This window comes from Mustela lutreola, chromosome 10 (assembly GCF_030435805.1).
Source record: "Mustela lutreola isolate mMusLut2 chromosome 10, mMusLut2.pri, whole genome shotgun sequence".
In the NCBI taxonomy this organism is placed as follows: domain Eukaryota; kingdom Metazoa; phylum Chordata; class Mammalia; order Carnivora; family Mustelidae; genus Mustela; species Mustela lutreola.
The window spans coordinates 37,988,326-38,000,735 of NC_081299.1; the positions used below are offsets into that span (position 1 = coordinate 37,988,326).

The window sequence follows — 12,410 nt, forward strand, 5'->3', positions numbered from 1 at the left end:
GGCTAGTAAATTATAAATAGGGTTTGCTCAAGAATGGTCCAAAATTCTCCAGAGTTTATCATTTCACAATGACAACAAAAACAACAAACCACAGGAAGGAAAGGAGAGGGATGTTTAATGGCACTGAGTGTGTGCCCAGTGGTTTATCTGCATTCTTCTATGTAATGCTCAAAGCAACCTTGTGAACCAAATAATCATTATCCTTACTTTACAGATGAAGAAACTGAGGTTCAGAGTGGTTAATTAACTGGGTTAAGGCCCTTAGCTAAAACGATGCAAAGCAGAACTGACACGCAGGACTCCTATATCAGATACATGGACGCAGACCATCATCAGCCAGGGCAGAAGCCTCTGAAGATGTCCCCTTTTTAGATTCTGTTAAAAGTCATGAATTTTTCCTTCTAAAAAAATGAACTATGCATCCTTACTCACAGTTTTGCATAAACTATGGACAGTTCATAGGCTCTTCTTGAAGTCCATGCAGAAGCCCCTGAGTTAAGACTCCCTTAACTAAAAGAATGAAAGTAGTTCTGGGCTTTGCCTGACTGGCTGTCCAGGACACCTTTGTATTGGTTTTCCCGATTAGACTGAACGCTTATGCTCATGGAATAACCCCATCTTTAGACTCGCCAAACAACAGAATTATGGATTCTTGATTTCATAAATTTATCTAAGCATGGGATTATAAAATTTCAGAGTCAGAAAAAAAATCTTAGACTATCAGAGCCGGATGGGACCACAGTAGACATCAAGTCCACCCGTGATACCACGGCTCTGATAGGTAGAAGTCTCAGACACGGAAGCTAGAGAAGGCAGGTTCCCCAGTAATGGTGGTGGAATCAGTGTTTGCCCCAGAGGCAGATCATCAGGTTAAAGACTCATCCAATAAAAGGAAAGCTATGCAGTCTGCACGGGGGTGAGAAAAGTGGGGGCAGAAGGAACATCTATCTGTTAAGTACCTATCACGTGCCAGGCAATGCCTGTGGATTGGAGACACACAGCATCATTTCACTCTGGCAAGAACCCTGCAGAGTATTATCACTACTTTCAGCCTTATGAATGGGGAAATAGGCTCAGAGAGGTGAGATAAGCAGCCCAAGGTCACATAGCAGGGGAAGCATCAATGACTGTGTCAGTTGCTGCATTTCCCTGATGGAGTGGAGAAGGAAAGTTGGAAAACAAGCCCCAATAACATTAGCGGTTCCAGGGAGAACAATTAAGCTGACATATACATATGTTCTAGTGGGTGGAGAGGCGGATGTTACTGTGGGCTGGAGTGTAACATCCCTCAGGATTCCCTCCTCCCTCATCCCTTCCCTGGCCTTATTCTCCCCCAGCATGCCCTGGATAACTAATGTGTCCTCCATGTGCCCTGACGGGAGAAGGGCCACTCTGGGGGGCAGACGTGCAAACCCTGCCATGGGAACCCTAAGACCCCACTCTGTGAGCCACTTGGTGTTGGAAGGCCAACGCCCTCAGTTGTGGTGACTCTATGAGATCCTTTGTCCCATGAACCCCACCGTCATGGCCACGGCCCTTGTTCTAACAGCCCCTTCTTCACACGAATGCAGGTCCACATTCACAGTTGCCCACGCCTTTTGGATGTTTTAACTGACAGTCACTGAATACTGAAAGCTGACAATGCAGATTCACACACATTACTTCATTTTAACTCCTTGCAGCTCAGTGAGGTTTAGTGCTATGTCCTCCCGTTATAGAGGAGGACACTGAGGCCCAGTCAGATGACAAAAGTTGCCCAAGGTGACACTTCTGGCAAGTGGCTAGGCCAGGATTCAAACCCAGATTTGTTTCCATGAAAAATTTGCTCTTTGCTCAATGCCCCATTTTTCGTGACGGTCTCGATTTAATTTCCATAGCAGGGATTAGGAGAGCGATGGCTCAGGTCCCTCTGTGAAGGGGACTGGCTCACCTTGGGGAGGTCACAAGACTTGCTGAGGGGCAGTTCAGGTCTCCCGAGTCCCGGACTGAAGGACTTCCTCCCAGACCATACTGTTATTCTAGCCTCCCTGAGTAGACTGAAAGCTCTGGGAGTCAGGGACCTTGGCTTCTTGTTGAGTATTTTACCCCGGGTGCCTCATAGAATTCCTGGCACGTACTGACAGTGTGTTTATTTTGATGAATGAGGACTGGGTGTTGAGGGGGAAATCTGGGCCTGGGCCAAGCAGGGGTGGTGGGCAGTCTACAAATCAATGCATTTACTTCCAACACAAAAGCATGTGAGGTGCTGCGAAAGCACCTCTGGCATCAGAAATCAACCACAGACTCAGTGCAGGTCTCCTTGGGTGGGACCTACCGCTCACTACGAATAAATCTGTGGGATCCCTTCTGTCACGCATGCTCAGAAAGGCAGGATCGGGGAGAGTGAAGCAGGAGCAGTGTGAACTGCCACCTATCTGTGTATAATAGGAGTTAGCAGGTCCTGGAGAAGTCATGGCTACACATCAAGTGTGGGGGTGGGGGAGGGGCAGGGAGGAATAGCAAGGCACATACAATTGGCCAGGGTCCTCTACCCAGAACAGAGCCTCCTCCCTTGGCCTTGAGATATTAAAGCAGATTTTAAGATGACTGTCTTAGGCTTGGCAACTGGAAGGAGGGGGACTCTCAGTTCTTATCATGATCTTTCCAGTGTTCTGCAGGATCAGGAGCACCATTCTAACACCTGACCTATCCTTGGCTCACCCTTCCTTCTGACGCCATCGCCCTGCCTCCCATGGACTCAGCAAGGTAACTGGATCCCCCAGAGCCACCAGGCTGCCGCTGACTGGGTGGACTAGTCTGGAGCCATACCCCAACCAGGGAGATTTTCCTGCACAGAGTATGGCAGGAACTCTGGAAACTCTGGAAACACTCACCCAAGGTTGAAAAAGGCTAAAAGGAGCACTTCCACTTTGGGGAGAGAGGATTTATATATATATACACAGAGTTAATATTATCCCTTTCCTTTCTCCTCTGTCAACTAGAACCCTTTTTCTAAGAAAACTCAGTGTTAGGAGAGGAGAAATGGATCAGTCCAAAAACAAAAAGACAAAGGAACACAAAAACTGTCACAACCTGTCACAATCCTTATGCAGTGACCTTGATATTAAAATCAACACCCAGGAAACCAGAATGACGAAAGTAGTCCCTAGAAAGTCCAACAAGCTGGAAATAACCTGCAATTTCATTATAACAAGCATAGGGGTTTTCAGAAAATGCTGTCATGAAGTCAAGAGGAAAAACAATTTGGTGAAGGAAATGCCAAATTAGAAAGAAAGATGTGCAAAGGATGGGAAGGAAGGCAGGGCGGACAGAGGCATGGGAAGAGAAGGAGAGGAGAGGAGGGCAGAGAGAAGAAAGAAGACAGAAGGAGGGAACATAGTAGGGAGGAAAAAAAAAACACAGAAACTCGAGCTAGAAGGAGAGAGGACAAGGAGAGGAAAATGGATACAATGAAAACTGGTGAGCAGAGAGAAGAGAAAGAGGGCAAGAGTGTAAAAAGATTGGAGGTGAAAAGAGAAAATATAGTTTTACATGTTCGAGGTTAGAAGGAGTCAAGACCACTCAGGGCTTCCTCAGCAGCCCAAGGGACGGTCGTCCAGACTGTGTGCTCACATATCTTAGATGGCAGAAGACTCACTCCATCATGAGGGCATGGAGGGGAGACAGAGACGGGAGCAGTATAAGGCCAGAGCAGAGGCAGGTGGGAAGGCGGGGGGTGTCCATTAGCAGGTCAAGGGCCAAACAGGACAATCCAAAGATGCCATCAGCAGAACAGCCTCCATCCTCACCCCAGAGGGTCAGCCCTCACCGAGCTGGAGACCAGATTCCCAATCTGCCCATTAAATCTCACCAGACCTGGATATTCTCCGCTAGATGCGGGCTGGCCCCGGGTGGGGCGGGCTGGCCCCGGGCGGGGGGTGGGGCGGGGGGGAGACGGGAACTTGCCAAGGATACAGGCTTCCTCCGTGTAGGGCACCGCGGCCGTGGTGCCTCCAATGATGTAGCTATAGAAGGAGACCTCCAGGGTGTAGCAATAGGAAGTGTGGTCCAGAAGCCCCCCGAGGAAGCGACGTCCGGTTCCTGCTTTCACCGCATCCCGGTTAAAGGATGTGCTGGACTGGGAAAGACAAAGCAGGGAGGAGAGAATCAGGACCGGGCCCCTGCTGGCTACTGGCATTCAAGCAAGTCTTACAACACATCTGGGTCTCGGCTTCCTCCTCTGAAAAGTGGGATGTTAATCACACATCACAGGGTTTTTATAGGGACTGATGAAATAAACAGAACTAAAAGAAGGCATCCAACTTTGGATAGTGACTGCCATGCAACAAATATTTGTGGGAATCTGAATGGGGATGGATGAAGCAAGGGAGAGCAAACAGAGAGCAAGAAGCGTTGATACTGTGATGATAATCAAAGTTAAAATTTGGGCAGTGCTTTCAACTTTATAATGTTGTTTCCCACACTGCATCTCCTTTATGCTTCAGACTAACCCCCTGATGGAGGTGTTGCCGCTTTGCCCCTCTGGGAGAGACACAACGAGGCTCACAGAGATGGAACATGCAAGGGACACAGCACAGATATGAACCGAGGACCGAGTGACTCCAGACATCCCAACCCTCCTTTGCATACTCCCCCTCCACGAGGGGCAGCTGAACTCCCACCCAACGTCACCAGTGGGCAGGGATCATGGCTGTTTCTCCGCTAGGGTATTGGCCTCACCCATCCTGGTGGACAGAGAGAGGACAGGAACAAGCAGGTTGGCATCTCATGGCCTCTGTTCAAAAATGTGCGAGATGGGGGCACCCAGGTGGCTCAGTCATTGAGCATCTGCCTTCAGCTCAGGTCATGATCCCAGAGTCCTGGGATCAAGTCCCACATTGGGCTCCCTGCTCAGTGGGGAGCCTGCTTCTCCCTTTGACCCTCACTCTGCTTGTGCTCTCGCTCTCTCTCTAATAATTAAATAAATAAATAAATAAATAAAATCTTTTAAAAATGCAGGAGATGTTAGGCAACTTGCCTTGTTTGGCTTAGCCTCAGTTTCTTCATCTATAAAATGGAGGTGATAATAATATTTCTTTCACAGAATTGTGAGGGTGACTCATCTGTGGTTAAACGGGGCATTCTGTGGTCACCCGTGGAGCTCCAAGTAAATAAAGAGACTGTGATTTTAATAAGAGAATGTGTGTCTTGTGAAGCAGAGTATAAGAGAAGAAGGAAAAGAGGGAGAAAGAAAATAGCAAAACAAGGCAGATATTTAGAGACAAGTTTAAACAAAGAGAAGCGTGTGTGTGTGTGTGTGTGTGTGTGCGTGCGCGTATGAATTCTGAGGTAATGAAAGGGGTCAGAAAATTAGAATGTCACATCTGAAAGGACCCTTGAGGTCCATACAGTGAAATTATTTTAGAGTCAGGTTCGGAGGATCAGAGAAGGGAGACAGAGACTGGATGAGAACCCTGGCCTTGAGCTCTTAAGTTGGCTGCAGTACAGTAACATCAACAGGCAAGGCCAGAAACAAAGCTCCTTGACTGTGCCCCTTTTGTTTGTCATGGAAGCCTCAACCCTGTGAGGGTCTCTGAGGCCTCCTGGAGAATATGGCCCAGGAGACCACAGTCTGAAATTCAGCAGTTTCAAAAAGCCTGGGACTGGCTATCCCGTAGATTCCTGCAGAAACAGGCATGGCTCTTTCTACTCCAGAGATGCAAATTGCTTTGATTCTGCCACCAAATGCTGAGTCACTTCGCTGCACATACTGAACTTCTCTGGGCCATAGGTGTCTCTTGAATACAAAGAGGAGACTGAGCCAGTTCCTTTCCCGGCCTGGCATTCAAAACTTCTAGGATTCAAAGTGTATCTTGCTTCATTCAGTGGAGAAATTCATCATCTCCACTAATGTCCAGGCCTGGAGCAATGGGCAGGGAAGTTTTCAGCTCATCACCTTCAAAAATTGCTATGACCTTTGTGGGACTCTCCCTCTCTGGCCACATGGAAATAACAGGCCTTGGACTTTCAGTATCAAAACAAAGGAAAATGTACAAAAACTCTCTCCCATGTCCCCACAGCCCATGCTGATTCTCTTCCTTATCTTCTCTCCTTGCCGTTTTCCAGTACTGCTTTTTGCTACAAATTATTCTCGCTGTTGAGTCTTCCTCCGCGTGTGAGGTGGGGAGTAACAACCAGTCTCTGGGGTCTGCTGAGGTCTTCACTGTCTGCAGAGTCCTCGGCTGCCTGTTACTGCCTCTGTCCTCCCAGGAAGCTATGATGTGGGCAGGGCAGAACATGACCGCCCACAAATTATTGATGAAGAAATCAACACCCACAAATGGTCATGGACGGAGGGAGGGAGAACATGGCGGGCGCATGTCCCCCTTCAGCAGGGGGTGAGGCTCCTACTAAAAGGGCCGGATGAGGAGAAAGTAGACCCCAGACCCCTTGGGGTAGGAGGAGGGTGTGGTGGGTACTTGGTGAGTCCCTTATCTTGCGAAAGCCGGGGTCACCTCAACTGAAACAAATCCCAGCTCCTCAGAAAGACCAGATGCTGCCTTTTCCAAGACTCTCCCCGCTGACTGGTGAGGCACTGCTTGTTCACCTCTGTCTTTATCACCCCCACAGGGCCTGGCACCGAGCTGGCGTCCTGAGAACAGTAAATCCCACTGAGCTGAGTGAAGAGGAAGGGGAGGGAGCTGGGTGGGGGCTGCTGAGAAAGAACTCGACCTACGTAGGAGAAGTCCTCGGCATTCTGGCACAGGAGCTTGGGGAAAATGGCCTGCCTCTGGAACCGTTCCTCATCCTCAAAGATGTTGCCATACATGAAGCCGTTCATCATGGTGGAGTGGGCGTGGATGTCAATATAAAACTCCAGGCTTGTTTTCTGTTGAAAGAAAGGATGACAAATGAGAAGTCTGGGGTCACAGAGCTTGCCTTAAAGGACCAGATGCTAAACACAGTGTGCAACATACACACACACTTCCTCCTGAGCTATGCCTGTGGGTCAGACTTAGCACACCTCTGCAATGTAATTGGAAGGGTTAAGACTTGTGAACCCCAATTTCTCCTCACTTCTAACACCATCTGCCCCCGGGGGCTGAGAGCACTACCTTTAGCAGCCCTCTTCAGAGTTCTGAAGGGGTGAGGGCTTTGGTGGGTTGTATTGGGAATGTTGCTTACCCAGAGCAGTTAATAACATTTGTGACTAAAGGCACTAACCGACTCTGTTTTTCTGATTAATGAGAAATACCTTCAGATGACACAATTGTATTTCTATTGGGGCTGCTTAGCGTTTGGGCCCAACCGGGCCATTTCTAGCTGAGGGGGTCTAGGGGAGATCATGGCCCTACAAGGAGTCTCAGCTTTCGTATTTGGCAAATGGGTCATTTTACTTCCAACCTCAGAGAGTTACAGTGGGAACCAAATATTGCAGCGATAATTACTATCATTTATTGCACACTTTAATGCATGCCAAGCACGACTCTGGGAGTTTTACATGTGACATATTAATTCTTTTATTTAACCTCATTTCATATTGCCATACCTGCTCCCCAATAATATATAAACAGGGCATGGAAAAAATAGTACACCTTATACCTTGTACCCCGTAAAGATGATTTTGACTTTCTCTGCTCTCTACTTACACATATTTAAAGGATTCCCTAACCTGATATGGCATTATTTGCACAAATTCCAAACTACGAGCTCCCTGAAGGTAGGGAGAGGGCTGTAAAGAGCCTGTGGCTGGACATAAAGGGGGCTTAGGAGCTGCATGCAGATTGACTGGGCCAGTGACTCCAGAGAGACTGCCCAGACACCAGAACAGACTGGCAAGAATCAGGGAAATTTTTTGGCTCCCAAATCTTCAATGTTCCTCAAATCTGACCTTCTTTTCTTATATATCAGCCCAATGTATACCTAAAAATCCTTTCTGAGAGAGACAGAAGCTCTGAGTTTGAGAGAGGCTTATCTAGCCTAGCAAAACGGAGACTGAAACCCAGGTCGCCTGACCGCCGGCACAGTTAACTTCCAACCGTCAACGGGTCAGCTCTAGAAGTGGCCAAGGCAAACCCTGGTCACCTTTCCATCCCCTTTCAAGCATTCATTTCTGGGAAAGGAAGAGAGACTGTGTGTAGAAGGCTTCTTCCTCCTTGGGACACTTTCAAACGAAGTTAAAACCAAATGAAAACTGTGTTGCTTCTAGAATGTGGGCCTGATGACTGTCATTTCATTTGCCTCTGAGTTGGAGTGAAAAATTATGTCTTGCCGAGCTCCCAACTCTCTGGGTAGCGTAAGCTGTCTTTGGAGAGACACAAGATGCACTGCTCTGTGTGATATTAAACTCATCATTTTCAGCTTTGGAGGTGGAATACACAATGATTCAACAGGAGCCCTATAAAAGTCATCTTCGCAATTTTATTTTCTTCAATTGTCTGTCTTTTCCTCTGAGCTTTTGATGAGCTGCAGAGGAGAGGAGGAGGCAGAGAGATGACTTAAGAAATGTGTAAGGAAAAGAAAACTACAGTTTCTAAATCTCTGGACGCCGAAGCTGGAAGCCAGCAGCTTTGACCTTGCCAGGCTCGGTGCTGTGCAGTTGTGGGTGGGGATGGGAGGCGCGGGGTGCTGCTTGCTGGAGGCTGGCTGGCCAGCCACTTAGCAAAGGAGTAAGAATTAGAACCTGGTTCTTCTGGTAACATTCTGGAGTGGCTTCCGCTGCCCTATCCTGACACCTGGCACCTGGCACCTAATGTGAGTTTACTTTAAATAACCAGCAAGTTGTACTGATGGATCTACGTGGTTCAAAAGTCAAAAAGATATGGGAGGGTTTATAGGGAGAAACCTCTATCATTTCTTCCAATCTCTAGGCACCTAGTTTCACTCTCCAGAGGCCACTCATGTTATCAGATTCTCCTGCTTCCTTCCAGGGATGCTTCACACACAAGTAAATATCCATCCCCTACCCAACCCTGCTGTCCCCAGGACAAACAAATGGGGGCACACTGAACACACTCTTTGGATCTGCTTTTTTTCTCCTAACGTGTCTTGGAGGTAATTTTTTCTCAGTGCAGAAACAGTTACTTCATTCTTTTTAACAGCCATATATAAACTGTATAGCCAGTCTCCTTTCGACAGACATTTAAGTGATTTCCAACCTTTTCCTGTTACCAAAAATGTCTCAGTGATTGATTCTGAATATATGCTATTTCACACATATATACTTATACGTAGGATAAATTTCAAGAAGCAGAATTTCAGGGTCCCCTGGGCATTGCAGTTCTGATCAATACTGACAGACTGACCTCTCCAAAAGGATCAGTTCATACTCCTAGCAAAATATTACAATGTCTCTTCGGCAATTAACTTGACAACATGGGTGGAACGAAACTTTTTGATATCCGCCAATTTGGTGGGAGGGTGAAATAGCATATCTAAGAATAGTTTTTTTTTTTTAAAGTAAGCTCCACACCAAGTATGGAGCCCAACACGGGGCTTGAACTCACAGCCCTGAGGACAAGACCTGAGCTGATATTAAGTGTCAGATGCTTAACCAACTGAGCTATCCAGGCACCCCTAAGATTAGTTTTAATCTGAATTTCTCTTAGTATAATTCTCTTTTATTGCTTGGTTAAGTTTAGGCTTTTCATACATTTAAGAACCATTTGCATTTTGTTTTCTATGAATTGTCTATTAATTTCATCTGCCCACTTTGAAAGCTGGAGTATTAGTTTTTATGTTTAGTACAAAAATATTTTTGCTCTGCTTGTCATATTTTTTCACTTTACTTCTACTTTCTACTTTTTTCCATTCAGCAATTTCTAAATGCTGATTTTTTATACAGATTTATCAATCTTTCCTTTTGTGGTTTCTGAGTCAAATTCTTTCATCATTTCATCTATTAATTTTATTGTTTCACTTTTTATACTTAAATATTCCATTTCAAATTTAATTTACATGGACCTAGGTTGTGAAGTAAGGATTGCACTTTACTGTCCCACACTATTTATGAAATTGTGCATTTTCTCCCCACAGACTTGAAAAGTCATCTTTACGATACATATTTTTGGTATGTATTTGGGTTTATTTCTGTGCTTTTTATCCTGTTCTAATCATTTATGTGTCAATACCACACAGTTTTAATTATGTTAAGTTTATAATGTATCTTGTTTCATTTTATAGTTTTAAGTGTAGTTAACATCTGTCACCATGCAACTCTCTTACAATCTCACTGACTATGTTCCCTATGCTGCACCTTTCTCCTCATAGACTTATTCCTTCTATAACTAGAAGCCTGTACCTCCAACTCCCCTTCCCTCATTTTGCTCATCCCCTGCCCCTGGCAATCACCAGTTTGTTCTCTATAATTATAGGTCTGTTTCTGGTTTTTTGTTTGTTTGGTTTTTTTAGATTCCATGTATAAAGGGAAATCATAGGGTATTAGTCTCTGACTTCTTTCACTTGGCATAATGCCCTCTGGATCTATCCACATTTATCACAAATACCGAGATCTCATTCCTTTTTGTGGCTGAGTAATATTCCATCACAGATACACATTTATACCAATCTTTCTCCATTCATTTATCAATGGACACCTGGGCTGCTTTCATATGTTGACTATTGTAAACAATGTTGCCCTAAAAATAAGGGTGAATGCATCTTTTCAAATCAGTGTTTTATATAATGCATTTTAATATTTGGAGGGCTTATTATCACCTCATTATGGTTCTTTTCCCAAATATTCCTGTATTGTCCTGCATATTTTTCTGTATGATCTTTATGATTAGCTTGTTTAATTTTCTTTTTCCCCTAACCCTGTCAATAGTCTCAATAATATAATCATATTAGACTCCGTATTACCATAGGACGAATCAACTCTTGTGACTGGAGCCTTCCAATCCAAGAATATATTTTGACTTTCCATTTATTCAAATTTTCTCTTGGGTAAAGCAGGACATTTTTAAAAAGTTTTTGGTTTTGTTTTCATATAAATCATGAATATCCTTTTTGATGCCAAGGCAGCTTACATTTTTACTTGCTGCTGTAATGTGATGCTTTCTTCCATGAACTCTTCTAATAGTTCTTTAAATAAAAAGGTTCTTATTCTTTTTTGTAAAGTTTATTTATTTTTTTAGAATTCTCTATACTCATCAAGGGCTCAAACTCATGATCCCAAAATCAAGAGTTGCATGCCCCTTCAACTGAGCCAGTCAGGTACCCCTAAAGGCTCTTGTTCTTGACATATTGAATTTGTACTCCATACTTCACTAATTCTATTATCATTTGTAATAATTTATCATTTGGTTTTCTTGGATTTTCATTTGCTTATTCAACAAATAGTCGCTTAGTGCCTATGATGTATCAGACAGTGTTCTAGGCATTGGGTATGCACCAGGGAGTGTGCTGGGTCCTGGGGATAGAGCAGTGAATACAACAGAAAGTTCCTGAGCTCCAAAAGTTTACAGTCTCTGAGGAGAGAAAGGGAATAAACAAATCAATTAATAAACACAAGATGTCGGGAGGCATTAGTGCCATGGAGGCAAATAAAGTAAAGAAGTGGAATCGAAAGTAACAGAGGTTTCTGGAAAATTGGCAGCATGAACAGAGGAGGAGAGTTAGTCTTGAGGCTATCAGCTGGAAGAGTTTTCCAGATGAAAGGAGAAGTAAATGCAACAATGACGCGCACTTGGCACGTATCAGGAACATCAGGGAGGTCAGGATGCCTAACCTAGTCTGTGAGAACAGAGAGGCAGCAACTCTTCACTCTGTCTCAATTTCCTTTTTTTTTTTTAAAGTGACTCTTGGATTCTTGCTTGGGCTTTGGTAAAGTACTTGCTGCTCTGCATCTAATCTGTGTGATAAGCATGTCTGTGGGTATATCTGTAAGCTCTTTGAGGACAGGGAATGTGTCTGATCCAAGTCCCATCATCTTTACTTACTCAGCTATAATAGCTTCTTCCCCAGTTTCCTTGCTGCTCCAGAGCGATCTTTTTAAATGCAAACAAATCATCATGTCACTTTCCTAGTTGAAACCTTTCTGTATTTTTCTACTGTTCACAGGACAGAATGCAAGCCCCTTCACATATTGTGGAAGGCCCCACATGGTCCAGTCCCTGCCCCATCCAGTCTCGGCTGGTGCCCCTCCTGGTCTGACACCAACCACTCCAGCCACCTAGAACTACCCATGGTACGTGGACCAGCTACGCTCATGACTTCTGTCTCCACATTCACACACCATAAATATCTCCTCTGCCTGGAATACGTTTTCTCTCGATCTGGCTAACTTTGATGCAAGCTTCACATGTAAGGCAGAAACTGAGCGGGTACTCAACAGTCTCCTTTTCCTGGACTGTGGAAGACATCACCCCCTTTCCCTTGCAACTTGGCTGAGGTCTGACGGGATGTCAGCAGTGGTGATACGTGCCACTTCC

General features: G+C 45.1%; 1 protein-coding gene across 2 annotated transcripts in view; it reads right to left on the reverse strand.

Annotated features, from left to right (window-relative positions):
* Window positions 1–12,410, reverse strand: part of AGBL4 (AGBL carboxypeptidase 4) — a 1,588,908-nt gene that overhangs the window by 41,852 nt on the left and 1,534,646 nt on the right. For both annotated transcript variants that reach the window (XM_059137376.1, XM_059137375.1), the window contains exons 10-11: window positions 6,716–6,868; window positions 3,955–4,117 (exon numbers count right to left, since the gene is read on the reverse strand). In XM_059137376.1, coding sequence (XP_058993359.1) covers window positions 3,955–4,117; window positions 6,716–6,868 — 316 coding nt within the window. The remainder of the gene's footprint in view (window positions 1–3,954; window positions 4,118–6,715; window positions 6,869–12,410) is intronic.